The sequence below is a fragment of the Ochotona princeps genome, chromosome X (genome assembly GCF_030435755.1).
Source record: "Ochotona princeps isolate mOchPri1 chromosome X, mOchPri1.hap1, whole genome shotgun sequence".
Lineage (NCBI taxonomy): Eukaryota > Metazoa > Chordata > Mammalia > Lagomorpha > Ochotonidae > Ochotona > Ochotona princeps.
Window position 1 is genome coordinate 73,863,060 of NC_080865.1, and position 18,535 is coordinate 73,881,594.

Here is an 18,535-nt window from a genome sequence, read left to right on the forward strand (position 1 = left end):
CACTGGATGGTCACTAGGAAATCTTTAGATCATCTTATTTAATCATTGTCCTGTATATAGTCTTTCACTCACCAAAACACCATTATGTCATGTGTGGCTGGAATGGCACAGTCAATTAAGCTACTGCTTATGACGCCTGTATGCAATAGCACAGTACTAGTTCAAATTCAGGCTACTCTGTTTCTTGTCTAACTCCCTACCAATGTGCCTGAGAAGGTATAAAGATAGCCCAAGCACTTGGACCCATCACCCACGTGGGAGTATAAGATGTAGGTCCTAGCTGCTTTGGCCAGGCTCAATCCTTGTTGTGGGCATTTGGGGAGTGAATCAGCAGATGGAAGATTCTTTCTCTTGCTCTTCCTTTTCAAGTAAATGAAAATAAACATATTTTTTCAGTGGTGAATTTCCTCAATACCATTATCTCTAAAATAGAGTTAACAATTGTATCTCCACACAAGACTGTTGAGGATATAAAACAACACACATACCAGTTAGCTACCCTATGAATGACAGAGGGTAAGTAGTTGGGCCATTATTATCTAGGTGTCCAAGGAAAGGAACTTCTAAGTGTGTGTGGAGGGATAAAGAGTCTCAGAGGTAAGTGATGTGAACTTGAGATGATGAGTAGACATTTATTAAGAAATTACATCAGGGAATGAGAATTACAGGCAAAGGAAGTAAAGTTTGAGCGCTAAAAACATGTTAAGATCCAGGAATATGAACTTACTTATGGTTGGAGGAGATAGTACATAGGAAGAAAGGGAAAATGGTGGCATACTAAGAAGTTATCACACATGATTCTACAGAGGCAGTGATGTTTGGATTGAGTGTTGGAAGATAAGTAGGAGTTTGACAAAGAGGAGACATTCTAGTGGTGAGATGTGCACACACAAATGCACAGCATCAGAGACACGGCTGAGATATCTGAGAGTTGTGTACGTGGCCAAAGTTCTGCCTGCAAGAAGCAACCTCTACTTCTGGAGGTTTAAAAGGGATCTTGGTATGTTTGGTTGCCTGGAGATGGGAGGCCCTTGAAGCAATTTACGTGAAGGTTTCTGTGGGGAAAAGAAGCTGTACATAGGTTCCAAAGGGTTAAGAGATGGGAAGGACAGTCTTTTTAATAGTTTATTCACTTATTTGAGAGGCACAGTTTAAAAAGAGAGCCAGAGACAGAAAGAGCTTCCATATGCTTGTTCACTTCCCAAATATGTGCAATGGCTAAAACTGGGTAAGGTTGAACACAGGATCCTGGAACTCCATCCTGGTCTCACACAGGGTTGGCAGGGGTCCAAGAACTCAGATTATCTTCCATCGCTTGATTGGGAGCTTGATCGGAAATGGAGCAATCAGGATTTGAACTATTGGCTGTTTGGGATGCTGGCACGGCAGGTGCTGGATTTGCCTGCTGTATGACAATGCTTGCCTCAGAAGGACAGTCTAACCAGGAGGTTTGCGTACATCACAGACTCTGCACACTGACAAAAGAGCCCTGAGCATAGGGTTGAAACAGGAATCTTTTCAAAATATTTATTTATCATTTTTATTGGAAAGGCAGACTTACAGAGCAAGGACAGAGAAAGATCTTCCATCTGCTCATTCACTTCCAAAGCAGCCACAACATCTTGGGCCAAGCCAATCTGAAGCCAGGAGCTTCCTCCAGGTCTGCCGCACAGGTGCAGGGTTCCAAGGCTTTGCAACATTCTCCACTGCTTTCCCAGGCTACCAGCAGGAAGCTGAAAGGGAAGTGGAGCAACAAGGACACGAACCAGAATCCATATGGGATCCCAGTGCATGCAAGGTGAGGACCTAGCCACTAGGCTAACACCCTGGGGCCTGAAAGCAGAGTTTTAAGAACTTGTTTCTATGAAAAAACTATACATCTCCAGGGTACAAGTAGACCCTGCTTTGGTACACATAGTAACATACTTAGACACTGCTTGTTAAAAACTCTAATGTAAGGTGGCAAAGTATAACGTCACAGGGGAGGAGGTAAAGGTCATCATCTCCACTTATTTGTGGGATACAGAATCCCACTAGGGAAAACAGCGGATTGCAGAGCACCATCATCATGGTGGCACCTCCAGAGCAGTAAAAGGAGCTCCCAGTAGCAGCAGTGCAGCTGGCAGTCCAGTGCCTAGCAAGGACAGTGATAGAGGTGTGGAGAGACATTTTTAGCAGTGCCAACCATAGAGGTCAGTGTTGGGGTGAAAACTTCACCTCTACTCTCTTAGCTTTAGTGATTGCAGTCCTATGGATTAAACAAAGAAACCTTTTATTTAAATCAAAGGCACACATTTTTATTTATGTTTACATGCAGAAAAATTCACAGAAAGGAAGTGAAGCTCAAAAATGCTGGTTAGACTCTTGGGGTTATACAGCCTTTTCACAAAGGGAAGAAGGCTTGGGCTTTAAGGTATGATGAATCATGGGGAGATGATGAGGAAATATATGGGGGAGTCAATAAATATAAAAGCTTTTTAATAATGTCTGCTGATGCAAACTCATCTTGATGTTGACTCCTATCTCCAATAGTAAGAGTCTCTCATCTCTTTCTGGTACAAGCACAAGGACATATTCACAAAGGAAAAATCATGTTCTGCTTTTTCATTAAATAAAGGGAGGGGGCAGAGGAGTCCCTTTGCATTCTCCACTGAGAATCTGAACATGGTTTTCAGCAGTCTTCAGCTAAAAACAATCCTTATGCAAAAGTGATACATTCTGATTCCTTTTGAGACTCAAAACAAGAAAGGAATAAAGTGATGGGTACCATGTGATATCAGACAGTACGTTTTGAGCCCTTATGGGATAAACTTTGCTGCTTCTTAGGAATCATGGTGGGAATAAAGTGAGTGAAGAGCTTGTAAGCATAGGTGAGAAAAAATGCCTATAAGCACTGTGTACATTTGGGAGACAAAATGGACAGAAAGGTGAAATCTGGATGTGATAGGTCAGAGAGAAGGAAGAGAGCAACATGGGGTCAAGTTGTGTGGTTTGCTTTGAAGTTTTACCATTGGAGGTATAGTAATACTGGGATTTACAGCTCACCATTCCAGAAGAAATTATGCCAAGTGCCTAGAGGAAGCAAACTGTCAGAGATGAAAGAAACTAGGCACAGCTCAATGGAAAGGGTTGGCCAGCAAAGACCAAAATTCCACCACGATTGTGGGTCAAGAACTATGAGTTCCAGGAGCTCAAAATGAGGGCATAATTTCTCATATACCTTACACAACAAACTAACTTCCCTTTCTCCATTATCTTTAATCTGTTTCTTTCTATAGGGTCTATATCCAGGATTCACACATGGATAGCTAGCTTTCTATTTAAAAAAAACTTTCCTTGGACTACATATCCTCCTTCAACTACTTCTTTCACTATATCTCTACACACTGAGCTAGAGCTTCTCCACACAAGGTACATTGAGCTGCTGTCTCCTCTTCCTCATTTCCCCATTCCTTTATTTTTAATTTTTTTGAAAGGGGCAAGACAGAAACATCTTCTTTTGGGTCACTCCCTAAATGCCTGAAACTACCAGGGCTGTACCAGGCCAAATTTAGAAGACTGAAATTCAAATGAGGTCTCCCCAGGGGTAGCAGGAACCCATGTACTTGAACCACGACTTGCTGACCCTAGAGTTCACATTAATGGGAAGCTGGACCAGGAGCATAGCAGCTGAAATTCAAACCAGGCACTCTGTAAAGGATGTTGGCATCCCAAGCAGTGATTAAATTGCTTTCCCAAACACCTTATCTGTCATTTAGTGCTTCTTCTTTATAAAAAAAAAATATTTATTTATTTTTTATTTGAGAGACAGATTTACAGAAAGAAAGAGATAGAAAGATCTTCTGTCTGCTGGCTTCACTCCCCAAGTGACCCACAATGGCCAGAGCTGAGCTGATCCAAAGCCAGGAGTCAGGGACTTCATCCGCATCTCCTTCATAAGTGCAGGTTCCCAAAGCTTTGGGCCATTCCCAATTTTTTCCTAGGCCACAAGCAGGGAGCTGCATGGGAAGTGGAACAGCCGGGACATGAGCCAGTGCCAATATGGGATTCTGGCATGTGCAAGACTAGCATTTAGCCACTGAGCTATCATGCTGGGCCCTGCCATTCAGTTCTTATTGTCCATTCCAAGCTGGCCTCTATTCCAATCAATGGAGCACTAGTTATTTTTCTTCCTGTGTTTATAACACCAATGCATATACTTCTGTCTATATACTATTTGACATTTCAGCTGAGTTTGTCACATTTGACTATTCTCTTGAAGTACTCTCATATTTTGACTTTGCTGATAACACAATTTAACTGATATTGGGGTGTTGAGGAAATTTAATTTTAACACATGTGACAAAACTCTCACCTGTACAAGCTTTTGTATTAAAAAAAATGAATATCTATGCTCCCAACCCAAGTGGCTAGGCTTAAAGGGATGCCAGAATCTATGAATCAATGATAACATTGAAGTTCCATGACATTCTTTTAAAAAGATTTATTTGTTTATTTATTTGAATGGTAGAGTGACAGTGGATGGAAATGACCAATACAAAGATAGAGATACCTTCTCTTCACTGGGCTCACTTCCCAAATGGCCACAACAGTCAGAGCTGGGTTTGGCCAAGCCCAGGAGCCAGAAACTCCATCATGGCTTGGGAGGAACCCAAGTATTTGGGTCATCATTCACTGCCTTCCCAGGTACATCAGCAGGGGATGGGAACAGAATTGAAGTAGCTGGAACTCAAACTGGCATTCTGACATGGGATCCCAGCAGTCCAAGTGGCAGCGTAATCCACTGTGGCACAATGCCAGTTTTGCCATGACGTCCTTGAACATCTATGGTCAAGAATGAGCACTCTCAATGCACCACTTCAAATAAGTTTTTGTGCATTGCCTAAATGAAGCCTCGATGCAGGACCATAGGCAGAAAGCAGTAGTATTCCTATCCCTTCACTTTTGGTTGAGGAGACTCATAAGCAGAGCTGCAAAGTCCAGAGCTGAGCTTCAAGATTCAGGTAGTCTGACTGCAAAGTTCTTATTTCTTACCACTATGCTATAGAAAGCTATCAAGCTGAGTACAAAATGACCAGGTCCACCCTTCATTTATTACACAGTAATTGACCAGAGGCAAATCATTTACATGACATGCTTGCAAATGTTTTTTTTTTAAATTGACTTTTTATTAACTTAAAAATCCAGAAATACAGTGACTACATAAATATGTACCATATCTAGGTACATGTCCTGTGAAAATGGTGAAAGGGTAATGCTGTTATGTTACCCTTGCTTGTTTACATGAGCTAACTAGAAAATGGCTATGGCTGCTAAATGGTGTTTATGGACTTTGTTGTTCCGAGTGTTTATGATACAAATAAATACACAAGAAGAACCACATCCATTCTTCTCTACTAACTACAGACGGCTTGGCCTCCTTTTCCCTATACCCTACTTTCTACACAACACCAAACACTGGAGGGTTTCTACACTGACTAACAGTTTCTCAGCTCCTGCTCCTCACAGCACTGAGGGAAGGTGTGTCTCAGCACCTGAAGGCAGGAGTCTGTCTAGGGAAGTTCTCTGGGTGTTCCCTTAAGACTGAGCTTTCTGAGAACACCTGGGTAGGTGACTCATGTAGAAAGGGAGTCAAGTCACCTCTTTGCACCAGGATCCGACCACTGGTCTGCATACTAGGGAAATCTTGCTAGCTCTGGGAGTGGCAGAGGGAGGAAGCAGGTGACTAACAACCCTACCCCATTGCACACATGCACACTCATGCTCTGAGACCCTTCAGTACAAGGCGTGACACCTCCCTCTCCTGAGGAGAAATGTGTGCAATGGAATGGTGAGAGCCTTGTTCCAAGCAGTCCTGGCCACAGACCTTGTATCTCCTTTGTGAAAACTGATTCCTTTATGCCAGATGGCCGTAAAGACCAGACCTCTTAACATTTTCGCCAGCTTTATGTCACGTGATCTCAGGACAACGTTCTCTCAGTCAGGGGCATACAACAGGAAACCAGGGCCTTCCAGCTCCTTAATATTTCTAACTACTCTCTAGAACTTGTTTGTCTTCCTCAGATCGTCCAAATGCAGAAGGCAGGCTTGAGACCCTTCTGATGAAGAATCTACAGATTTCTATGATTCTGAAGCCACACCTCACAATGGATCGTTTATGCTCCAGTATTGGACTATAGATACCTTCCAGATGCATTCTTCCTTGGGATCTCTGATTCAAACTTAAGCTTTGTGGATAGAGCAAGAGTGGTAAAATAGTTCTAGATAAATATTTAATTCTTAATCAGTATCCCCAGCTCTTTAAATGAGCAATAACTCTCTTAATCACAGATCCAACTTCCAGAAACTCCGAAAGAGTAATCCCTCTTACAAAGTAAAAATAAACTCCTGTAAGTAGAGAAGAAGGAAAGATGTCTTTTTAAGGAGCTTCTGTACTTCAAATATTCTGCTAGACAACAATGCCTTAAGGAAATTAGTGAGTACTGATCTATTAATTGGTAAGTTTTATTGACATGAAAAGATGGCCTTTTGACTTTCATCAATTTGTTTCTTCAACGCTTACTTTCTCTTATAAATTCGGTTTCAGAAAATTGTATCCATTTCTCACTGACTTACAGCGGCCCCATAGGCTTAAGGAGAAAAGAGAAATGGTCTCATTATGGAAAATATAGTTACCACTTTGAAGTAGGTGGTTCCAGGAAATTACATTCTGAGTCTCCACTAGTGAGTGACTTCAACAGCCGCAGCAAAGACCTATGAGCATAGCCTTCTGATCACATTCTAAATTTATTCTGCTGGTCACCAACAACTTCCAAGATATTTGGGAGTGAGATAAGGGAAAGAAGCATAAAGCTACAGCCTAGACTGGTTTTAGTTCTGACTGGAGGCTGTAGTTTAATGTGTGTGCACGTATGCATATGTGTGTATGTATGCACGTGCATGTGTGTGTGTACAAGTGTGGATGGGGAGTTAGTTTTTTTTTAAGAACACAAAACATTCTAGAATTCAGACTGTAATTTCATACAGATCATTGCTCTGAACTTGAGAACTCCTCCTAAGCAGTTTCTTTCTCTTTCTTTCATTTGAATGGCTTTTTAGATAGAAACTCTGGGGGTTTAGCTTGCTCTTTAACCTGTAAAGAAATGTGATTCTTCCAAGAAACTAGAGCCGTGTTGTGGTGTTCTGTCCCTGCTCCTCCTCCTCCCACAAATCATTCAAGACTTGTCCAGTCTCCTTGGAGGAGATGTTTAAGGGCTGACACACCATTCCACATAAAGGAGCAAGTTATGCTGTACATGGCGTGAATAATTGACTGCATTTGAGTTTGGGGTTTTAGGGCACTGTTGACTTAAGCAAAATAAACCTGCAGTCCAGCTGCAGCTTAAGTTTTCTTGCTTTACCCTTTCCAGTACTCTCTGTCTTGCCTAACAGTGGCCCTTTTCAGATCTCTCCAGGTACAAAACCTTGACCAAATCTTCAAGTTCTGTTCTGCACACACGATTTGAACACATCTGGCTGATTTGAGCTTCTCCTTCAGTAAATATCTTCCACTGATCTAAAAGGCAAACACAAAGTGACTGAATGAGCACTAAAGAAGAGCTGAATAAATTCATAATAGAACCAACATGTCCCATTCCGTGCCCCCTTCACTTATATCCAGAAGGTATTTTAGAATACAAATGTCAGGGAATTTTACAAAACAGCCTCCTAAAATACTTTTGTTGGAGGCAGATATGGAAAATGAATCACAGAATTATTAACACATAAAATTCATAAGAATCTGGAGGCTAAAAAATGGATTGTCATTACTAAAAGCCAAGTATTGATGGAATTTTCACAGGATTATTTTTTAACATTTGCAAAATGCTCGACTATCTATTAGTTATTGAGATGGATCACTTGGTTCTAAATTCAGAAAGTCACTTTGCAAATGCAGTACTTACTGCATCATTGGCACTCTGCTTACCTTCTGGGATCCCACATACTGGTTAGGTTCACCAGTTGACTATTCACCTCCTCCATCTTTCGATAGAAAAACTGCATAGCTTTGCATTCTCCTATATTCACATGTCATCTTTACAACTCCCTCATCACCCATAAATCCATTCTGTGAGCTATTCTATTCTCATATGTGCCATCGGATCCTATCCCATTCTGGGTTAACTCAGCCATATCACTCCATTCCTTGTTGTCTCTACCTACCCTGAATCTATCTCCAGTCTGCTTTTAATTCTTATTCTCATGGTGAAGCAATTTGCATAACTCCTAGTCCAAATTCCTCCTAAATCTAATTCTCCTTTGAACCTTTTTGCAGCCACATGTACTCTTTCCCTATATACCCCATCTCTCTGGTCCTTTCTCTATTAGATTCCCCATTTCCCCCTCTTCTCTTTGATTCCATGGGAAGACAGATGAAAAATGAGGAAAGTGTTGGTCAACGAAGTAACTTTCACTAAATCTTATAATGTGCCAACTCTACTAGGTGCATTCTGTAAGGAGTCAGACACATTCTTCTTTATCCACAGTGGGCCCTGAGTGATAAGCTCATTATCTATTTCTTTCAGCTACACACAGTTTGGGGCATACACCATTTATTTCCATTATATACTCTGAATCTTAACAGAGTAAATCTACACCATCTTTCAAATTCCTGTAGCCTAGCAGAGCACTTTGTTCACAGTGTGAATTAAAATGTACTCTTTGTAATATTAATTTGTAATTTCACATCACTTCACTCATCCTGGGGTCCTCATCTCTGCCTCCTTTCCTGCTGACTCAGATTTAAGGACTCCCAACTCTTCCATTAATTCTCATACTGTCTAATTTTATAATCTATCAGTCCTGCTGATGACAAATATTTGACTCTCTTTCCCACTGCTCTTCTGGGTAACTGCTAAAAGCTCTCAAACATGTTAATCTAATCATGTTACAAATAAAACTTTTTTCTCACCAATACCTGCTTATCCTTCAGACTTTCCCCTTAGTGAATGACATTACTATTCATTCAGTCTCTAATGTTGTTAATATTGGAGTCGTTCCAACATCATTTCTCTTTTTGACATCAACCCTGTTGACTTAACCTCAGAAACATCTTTGGCAGTAACCTTTTCTTTCTTGTATAATACAGTATAGTAAAATAGCTCCCTAATTCAGACTATCACCAGTCCTCTTACTAATAGTTCATTTTGCACTCCAAACTCTAAAATGTGTTTTCTTCTACAAAACATATCTAAATGCATCATTCACTTGCCTTGAAACCTCCACTGAGATTCTTTGACCTAGTGATCAAGTTTGACTTCTTGGCATAGCAAACAGGACTGTTTATAATCTGACTGCCAAAACAGATGCTAAATAAAAATAAACCCATCTAATTGCCAAAAAACTACTTCTTTTTTATTTTCTTTTCTTTCTTTCTTTTTTTTTTTTTTTGCAAAGTACCATTTAGATATCACTACACTTTCTAAGTTTGCAGAAACTACACATAAACTTAATACTATCTTCTTTCCCTCCATGATTTCTTGGCTTCCAAGTTAGTTGTCTCATCTTTCAGTGCATCCTGTGTGGCCTCTGTCATCATTCCTCACTCCCACCCACATTTCTTATTTGCTCCTCAGTCTTAGGCTTCACTCTCTTCCTGGACTGTTTCTGACCTGCTGCCCAGTCTTACCCTTCTCTTTCAAAACACACCTCCTCCACGAAGCCTTCCCCAACTAAGCCTACCTGGCTCTCATCTCATTGTTCTTTGCAGATTCCCCTGGGCATTTAGGTATTTAACTCCTCCAAAACATACTAATTCATACTGGAGGCATGTTCATGTTCTGTCTCGCCCACTAGAATTTCCTGTGGATAGAAATTTTGTGCCTTTTATTCCATTAGAAGTTTGCCCTATCCCCTCCCCCAAGTGTTGAAAAGTAGCTAGTCCCTAGGCTCCATCTAGTGTAGAAAGTGGGAGAGCTGCAAGTATTCTTAAGTGCCTGAATGCTTTTAAAGAAACATGACCACACGAAGCAATTCCAAGAGTCAGAAAATTTTGAAATGACATGGGAATTGGTATGCATTCATTTTTCTGCTGTCTCTTATCCCAGTCACCAGAGGACACAGCCTTCTTGATGTGAAGTCTCCACACATATAGTAGGCTGGGAATCATGTGAGTTTTATCTAACGCTCTCAAGACTGTGCACTTAGCAATTTTATTTAAGATACCCAGGAAACTGAAAGTAGGCTATACTTGGACTGCCTGTAGGTTGGTATGAAGCATGTTCCAGCTCTTCATTCATGTTCAGATAGCCTCTTTCTTGCCAAGTTTCCTGGAGAAGAGCTAGAGCATCCTCTGTTATTGACACTGAACATAGCTTATATTTACTGAAAACACAGGGAGACTTTAGCTGGGTCATTGCTACACTGAAAACAGGACTAATAGAGAGGAGAAGTAAGGAGTAGAGATAGGTATCACTTACTCAAGGTTGTCCTGGTTACCAGCTTGAAGTGATGGAGCTCCTCAAATACCCTCTTGGAGATCTTCTCGATGTGGAAGTGTTGGAGGATGCCTAGGAACAAACAAAAACAAAGACAGGTGGTCAGACACTCTCAAGCTTCAACCACTAACCCCCTTTCCTGCTTGGATTGAGCCCGTTATCCCATTACTGAAGCTTATGAGTATTGAGCTGGGCTGTGTAATGTGCTTAACCAGGAACTTGGATGGCTCAAGGGCTATAATTGACTCCATTTGTTTTCCTGGCTCTCTGGCCTCCACTTGGCTTCTCAAGGGATGGAGACAAGAGAGATAATGCTAAAGATGATGGACCCCCTCCTAGTGAAAGCCACAAGGAATCAGGCATGAGTGCTGGTTGGTATTTCTGCAGCTAAAGGCAGCATTAGAAATTCCTCCCTTGCCATAAATCTGGGTAGACAATCTTCCTGCCAAACCACTGGGCTGCACCCCACCCCCCTCACCGGCCAAAGAATGAGAGGCAGCAGGAGGATTGTAAGCAGGTTGTTTGTGTAAATGGAGAAGCTACTCCCAATCCTGAACTTGCTGAAAAGCATATTTTCCTTTGGGAAATATCCACAGCTCTGCTCCCTTAGCTTTCCCTTATAAAACTATAGGAGAGTTAAAATAGAGTGGTTTTACAGTCTCAACTGCTCCTTATTCTATAATCTGAATAATAGGTAGTCAACGAAAGACTGCCTTACAGTTAACTAGCAATAGATTATCAACCCTTAAATAATTCTCAAAAGGTCTACCTGGGGTAAGCTGGAGAAAACCTGGGATTTTCTCTGTCCATCAAACACAGTCCTTGATAACCAGTAGTGGGAATAAGGCTATTTAGATGCTATACCAACAAGTTACAAGTTACAAATAATCCACATGTATCAGTGAGGTGGGGGATATATGGCCACGAAAAGTGGGCCAATGATAGGGAAGCCAACAAACTGGTATCACATCTCAGGTGACTCATTTCAATGAGTTAGAAAGTTAGACATAGTAAACTCGCATGCCTACTTATAGAACCAAGAAACGTATATATGTTCTAGTGTATTTTTAAGGAGTTGGAAGGGCCACATTCTTTAGAGAAAAAAGGTTGCTGTGGGAAAGCGGAGAAGAAAACCCCTCATTTCTCAAAGTATGTTCCAAGTGCCATGTACATTAGAATCTCCTGTCTATGTGTTAAACTTGCACATGTTTAAACCATGTCTAAGGCCTATATATCTCCAAAGCAGGGCCTGGCAACTGCATTTTTGCACTACCTTCTTGTGTGATGCTTAAGCCTGCTCAAGCCTGAGTACTCTGGCATGGTAACAAAAGGCTCAGTTTCATTCAGCATTATTTCCAATGAAATCTCACATCTATACTTGGATTTCTAGGAAATGTGGCCAAACTTGGTCAGCACGGGTCTTGCGCTTACAGAATAGTTTGAGTGTCTGTAGCATTACAATGAACAGAATGTGGCTTGCTATGGTAGTAAAACTGTGGGTAATCAGGAACTAGAAATTATGACTCGGATTGTTTCGCCAGTGATACTACAATCTTCTGGAGGAAAGGCATGGCAATTTACATTTTTCTTACCCTAGAACATATAACATAATTTTAGGAACTTAGTCTTGCACAAAATAAATAGGTTTACCTATTTTCTGGGCTCTGTATTCCAACAAATGGCACACTACATCTTGGAATTACCTGAAGAGCATCTGAGAAAGCACAATGCCCTGGCTTTATCTAAGACCAACAAATCAGAATCCCTCTGCACACAGCCCAGACATGAGTATTAAAATAAACAAACAAAAACTAAAACAAGCAAACATAAACTCTCCCAGATGATTGTGGCAGATAGCAAACGTTGGGAATCATTCCTCCAGGTTTTGGTGATGTGAGAAAGAAAACCTCAGATCAATACCTAATTTTCTGCATAGGCTGTAGTTAAATCTGAGAGGTCATAATTACAGCAATGGTAGATATATGTCAATTTCAAGATACTAGGAAAACTTCTGAGCCAAATAGAGAAACAGATTGAAGCAAAATTAAGGTGAGGTACTCTTTCTTACCTATGACTCCATCTCCCACCTTTACAAAAACAAAAATTCATATTGTTTTGCTCACCCTTTCGAATGGTCCAAACGTGGACTTCTACTTGAGGTGGTCTCTCAGTCTCCAGTGCTATTTTTCTGGTAGTTTCCCCATCTTCCATGAACACAGACTCATATACAGGCATTGTTTCTTCTCCACAAAAGTAGCCTTTGCTGTCAAAGCCTGGGCCTGGAAGTTCTTCTGAAATCAGGAAGCAATCAAAGTCGTGTTAATGGTTTTCTAAAACTAGAGGCAAACTTCTACATTGGTCTGATACATTGTATAAACACTCACACTCTTCAAAAGCGATCAATCTATGAAAACATTCTTACTGAGACAAGAAATTCCACTCATATTTCATTAGCTCTGTTTAGGCTGTTCCTAGGACAATCACCAGATCACAAAGGAGTGCATACTCTTTGTTTAGGGTACACATGACCAGAGAATCCATAGTTATGCAGGACAATGACCCACAAACTAAATTGGATTTCCCCTAGCATCATCACTAGAAAGTGAACTTTCATGATGAGGGAGCATGTAACAAGTACAAATATCTTACATACTTAAGGGACAATCAACTCAGAATCTTACTATATCCAGCTGAATGTTGCCAAAATAGGCCCAGGAAATGGGCTGACAGGGCCTGGTTTTAACTTCCCTGACATTACTTAGGTACACTTAGAAAACAGTCATGATACTTTATGCATATTTACTTGCCCAAAAAATCTATCCAAATTGGCTTGACATTTCTGAATGCTGTTGATTTGCTTGTAAAGGGAATAATAATGCAAGATCAACACCAGTGACAAAACTTAGATGTCAAATTAGTCATATGTATGCTGTGCCAAATGAAGGTTGGGAGACACAAAAAATGGGCCAACTCCCTCAACTATGGATCATTTAATATATAAAATGAACTGTTGAATTTCAGCTCCCAGGCATAAAGGTAGCAGTCTCATAATACTCAAAGTTCCATTCTACCCTCCATTTTTCTCAGTTTCCTTCCAAGAAAAAAATTGCTTTACTTTGCTTATCAATGAGTTACGTTTCTCTGCTGGCTTCATGATAAGCACCTTCTTCAGCTGCTTAACGTATATAGTGAAATCAGGAATGACAAAGAGAAGTTTAGGACATCCTGAAAACTGAGCAGAAGCCATCTGCAAGAATATTCACATCATCGATCACAAAACCATTGAGTGTTGAGTGCTTTGGATCTGTGACTCTAATTAGAGCTCCAGTTAGCCAATCAGACACATTGACTAGAAGCTGTAATCAGATTGTTATTGTATGTCTCTTGCTGACCTGATTAACTTTCCCACCTCTACCACCATTTGGCACGAAAAGGACACAACCATAATCTTTTGACAATTCCAAGCTGGAATATTCAATTTGTAAATTATCCTAGAATCGGCCCTCTTTTCTTATTATTTTGTCTTTCACGTAGCAATTTGATTACTTTGTTGGCCACTCTTTTGGGCAATATGTTAGATAATTAAGGGATGTGTGCTAGTCAGTATTCAAATGTGTGCAGGTAGGGAGGAGATGATTGCATGTATAGGGACCTTAATGTAATTGATTATCACCTTTTAAACAGAAGCCAAGTTCATTTGTTAAATGTTGCTCACCAGCTTAATACTGGCTATTGCTGTAACTGACAGATGGAATTCATGATGGCACTGGAAGTACCTGTAATATGCTCAAAGTTCTCCCAGTATCCTGAAGAATCATCCTGCACCACCACTCTCTCCTCTCCAAGAGCTGAATGTACTAGACTGGAGGGATCTACAACAACAAAACCCACCAGTGACTCAATCCTGGCTGGCATTTGAAGACAATGAGAAGCAAAGGTTGTCTTTAGAAGGATTTATTCAGCAACATTCTCCTCCATTTTTCAGACTCTTCACCTCAAGGTGCGTAGTACTCACTCCACGCTCACCATCTCTTACTTCCTTCCAGGGAAGTATGCCATGGTTTAAGTCACTTCTGGCTATTATCAAGTACCATGAGGATATTCCTGGACTGAGACCCCCCAGAATTAAAATATTTAGGAAACCGTTCTTTATGGAAATGAGGATGACTGATTAAGGAGATATATCAAGACATTCCAGGAAACTTCCATGTCTTAACCAGGACTTTTCATGCCATAACACGAAAGGTGTAATTGTAGGAATTCCAGGTTCAGTGAATGGTGCAAAGGATGTGAGAGATGAATTGGGGAAACCCTCAGGAAATGGAAGTCCTACACAGTCACATAAGTGGCCAATGATAGGAAAGGCCAGGACAGTCTGTGTCAGAACAAAGGCAAGAAGAGAGAGGTGAAAGTCACACTTCATTTCTGTCTGGTCTGTTGCTGGAAGAACCCATAATCATTTGTTACAACAAAACCTCTGACTGGATTATTGGCAAAGTTATTGTCCTCTACCCCTAACCAACATAACTGAATTTAAAGACTTTCTTTTCTCCACTGATTTTTTTTAATTTTAAAAGATTTATTTCTTTTTATTGGAAAGGCAGCCAATCTGAAGCCAGGAGTCAGGAGCTTCTTCCAGGTCTCCTACATGAATGAAGGGTCCTAAGGTCTTGGGCCATCCTCTACTGATTTCCCAGGCCACAAGCATAGAGTTGGGTTGGGAATGGAGCTGCTGGGATTAAAACCAGCACCCATATGAGATACCAGTGGATGCAAGGAGAGGATTTAGCCACTAAGCTAGCATGCTGGGCCATCCACTGGTTTTCTTTTTCCCTTACTCCCTTACTCGCTTGTTCCTTTTCCTCTGTCATATATGATTTCTTATGAAGTCAAAAATAATCAAGATTGTTTCATTTCTTATGTTGACCACGTCATTCAGTACTCTATTCAAATATTACCTCTTTAGGGAAGCATTTTCCAACAATCATTTGAAGGTGCTTCCTGCTTCATCCATTATCTCCTGATTCTACTAAACCTTCTTCACTGTACTCATCATTATTGAAAAATGCTTTACTGGCTTGGGTTACATTCTGTATTTTCTGCTAGAATATAAGGAACATGAAGGTAGAGATTCTTTGTCTGTCTTGTTTATCCTCAGTGTCTGTGTCTTTGCACAGAGTACGCACTAAATATATTTTGTAGATTAGATGCAAGAACAAGTGCATTTGATGTTCTGCAGTTTCTGAGTATCTGGGTGAGGTGTCCTGGGCTGTGTGGATACTTAAGATAATGTGACCAGCAGGAGTGATTCAGCGTTCTGATACCCATATCTGGCCCAAAGAGAAATACAAACTGAGACAGAAACTATGCCCTTTTGTAATGCCCAAAAGATCATCTCTTTCTACGCCTCAGTGCAGTGGGAAAGTGGGCAAAACAGCTCTTTGATAGAAACTTGTTTATTTACTATGATTCATCAGTTTAGATGGTGGACTTGAAATATTTGAGAGTCAGTGAGAAAGGGGGAGGAAGAAATGGAGAGAAGGGTATGAGAATAGCCTACACTACAATGCACACAACAGCTAGGGCTAGGATGAGCCAGCCTATAGCCAGGGGCTGGATGTCCCTCCATCCATCCATATCTACCATATGAATGGCAGGGATGCAAGTACGTCAGCCATCACCCGCTGCCCTCCAGTGCCTGTATGAGCAGGAAAGCAGAGTTAGGGACCAAAACTGGGTATAGACACTCTGATATGGGATATGGGTATCTCAATCAATATTTTAACCACTAAGCCAGACACTCACCCTCAGAGTTCAGTTTGTAAAAAATAATATTTATTCTAATTGTATAAGAAAGACATGTTTACTAAATAAAATTTAGAAAATACATAAAAGGGAAAGGAAATGAGAAGTATCGATAATCCTGTCACTTGAAGATGATCACTATTAATACTTTGTCATATGTCCTGCCAGTCTCCTTTTTAGTTTATGCATATATTTTCCATTTAAAATAAACAGTGGGGTCACAATGTAAACATTGTTTTGTACATTTTGATTTACAATTATTTTTAATGGCTGTACAATAGACTACAGTACATACACATAATTTAACTATTTCCATATTTGTATTATTTCAGAATGTTTATAATTTTTCAGCATTATAAACAGCACATCAGAAGCCCTTGCTTATCTATTTTAGTGTATGTCTTTGGTTACTTTAAGAATTACTAGGACTTCATTTTTTTCTCCAAAATTTTCAATAAACATCACAAAACCAAGAAGGCATTTATTTGAAGATCAATGTTAGTTCTAGGTCCTGGTCTCACAAATTTCAATTCTTTCTTTCTGAATTCACTGGCATCAATAGTATGCTTAGCACACAATGAGATGGGATTTGGTCTGAAGGACTGGGATTTCAATTAGACTCTTACATAGTGAGAAAATTTTTGTATTCTTCATAGTTTATGTAACTACTAGCTTTTCCCTGAAATTATCTTGTTGTATTCCTTTTTCAACTTGAGGTGTTAAGACACTTGACAGAAGAGAAAATTATACTGATGGAACTATAACTGACATAAAATGGGTAAAGGATCTATTGAGATCAAAGATCTGGAAATCTTAATAGGCCATCACAGCTGGGTGGTCACAATGGTTAGAATGTGCTCTCTTTTTAACCCTAATTTCCTGATAAATTTGGATGTTCATATTCTGTATTCCTTATCTGATCACTCCCTTTTTTCCTATTTACGCTCTGTTCCATATTTATGTGTGAATATGGGACTCCCCATATTGGGAAATTATCATTTGTACCATAAATTAATATTTTTCAAACTTCAATGTGCATTAGAATCAATCGCATGGCAATCTTGTTAAAATGCAGATTCTGGGCCAGGCGTGATGGTGTAGCGGTTGGGGTCCTTGCCTTGAATGCGCCAGGATCTCATATGGGTGCCAGTTCTAGTCCCGGCGGCTCCACTTCCCTGCTTGTGACCTGGGAAGGCAGTCGAGGACGGTCCGGGGCTTTGGGACCCTGCACCCACGTGGGAGACCCAGAAGGGGCTCAGTTCCGGCCATTGCAGCCACTTGGGGAGTGAACCATCAGACAGAATATCTTCCTGTCTCTCCTTCTCTCTGCACATCTGCCTTTTCAATAAAAATAAATAAATCTTTTAAAAATGAAGAATCTGATACAGTAGTTCCAGGGTGTAGATCTGGGGGTTAGGATTTTTAACTAGCACTAAGGTGCTGCAGGTCTATGGACCACCCTATGAGTAGCCAGAAAGAAAACCACCCTGATACCCAGAGGTGAAGATACAATGCAGTATGCATCCCTACTTTCAAATCAAAGATGGACTCCCAATGAAACTGTTGGACATATCTAGACAATGGATGCTGGAGTGTCTGTACCAGCAATCTATACACTTCAGTTTTCTTATATTTGAAATAGAAATAATATGATTTTAGAAATTTAGTCTTGGAAAGGAACAAAGACATTAACTGTTCTGAACTTTGCATTGTACAGATGAGGCTGATGAGGGTCACAGTACATATGGCATGTTTTTCTTTTTTTGTTTTTATGACACAGTTCCATAGGCTCTGGGACTTCCCCCGACCTCTCCTAAAGCCCACCCCCATATTGATTTCCCCTATATTATTACAACAGTATAGTTCATAAACAGTCCATCATTGTGTGTATGGACCATGAAGAGAGTCCAGCATTCTATTGTCGAGATAAATTTAGCAGTTTCATTGGGAGTCCATCTTTGATCTGAAAGTAGAGATGGCAGAATATCCTCACATCTAGATATGATAGTTTCCAATAAACAGTTATTATACATCCCCTTAAATGAAGAGGCATAATACAAAATCAACAACAGACAGAAAAATGGAAATTTGCAACATCATGAAGTTGAATAACATGCTACTGAATGACTGATGTATTAGGAAGTGCAAATTCTTAACCAAGTCCTGTAACTACTTCATTGACATCTCAATTTTCATTTATACATAACCAGCTGCTGTAAACCTTAAAATGGTTGTAGGGTACTATTCGGCTGTCT

At 40.3% G+C, this 18,535-nt stretch overlaps 1 protein-coding gene across 10 annotated transcripts in view; it reads right to left on the bottom strand.

Moving 5' to 3' along the window:
* Positions 1-4,678: 4,678 nt before the first annotated feature.
* The window catches only part of CHRDL1 (chordin like 1), a 127,132-nt gene continuing 113,275 nt past the window's right edge, over positions 4,679-18,535 (bottom strand). For 3 of the 10 annotated variants that reach the window (XM_058658897.1, XM_004590192.3, XM_036497809.2), the window contains exons 10-12: positions 12,599-12,766; positions 10,458-10,547; positions 4,680-7,555 (exon numbers count right to left, since the gene is read on the bottom strand). In XM_058658897.1, the coding sequence (XP_058514880.1) occupies positions 7,425-7,555; positions 10,458-10,547; positions 12,599-12,766 (389 nt within the window). In that variant the 3' untranslated portion in view covers positions 4,680-7,424. Of the gene's footprint in view, positions 7,556-10,457; positions 10,548-12,598; positions 12,767-14,251; positions 14,348-18,535 lie in introns of all 10 variants that reach the window. The other 7 variants (XM_058658899.1, XM_058658896.1, XM_058658898.1 and 4 more) reach the window with 3 other exon arrangements.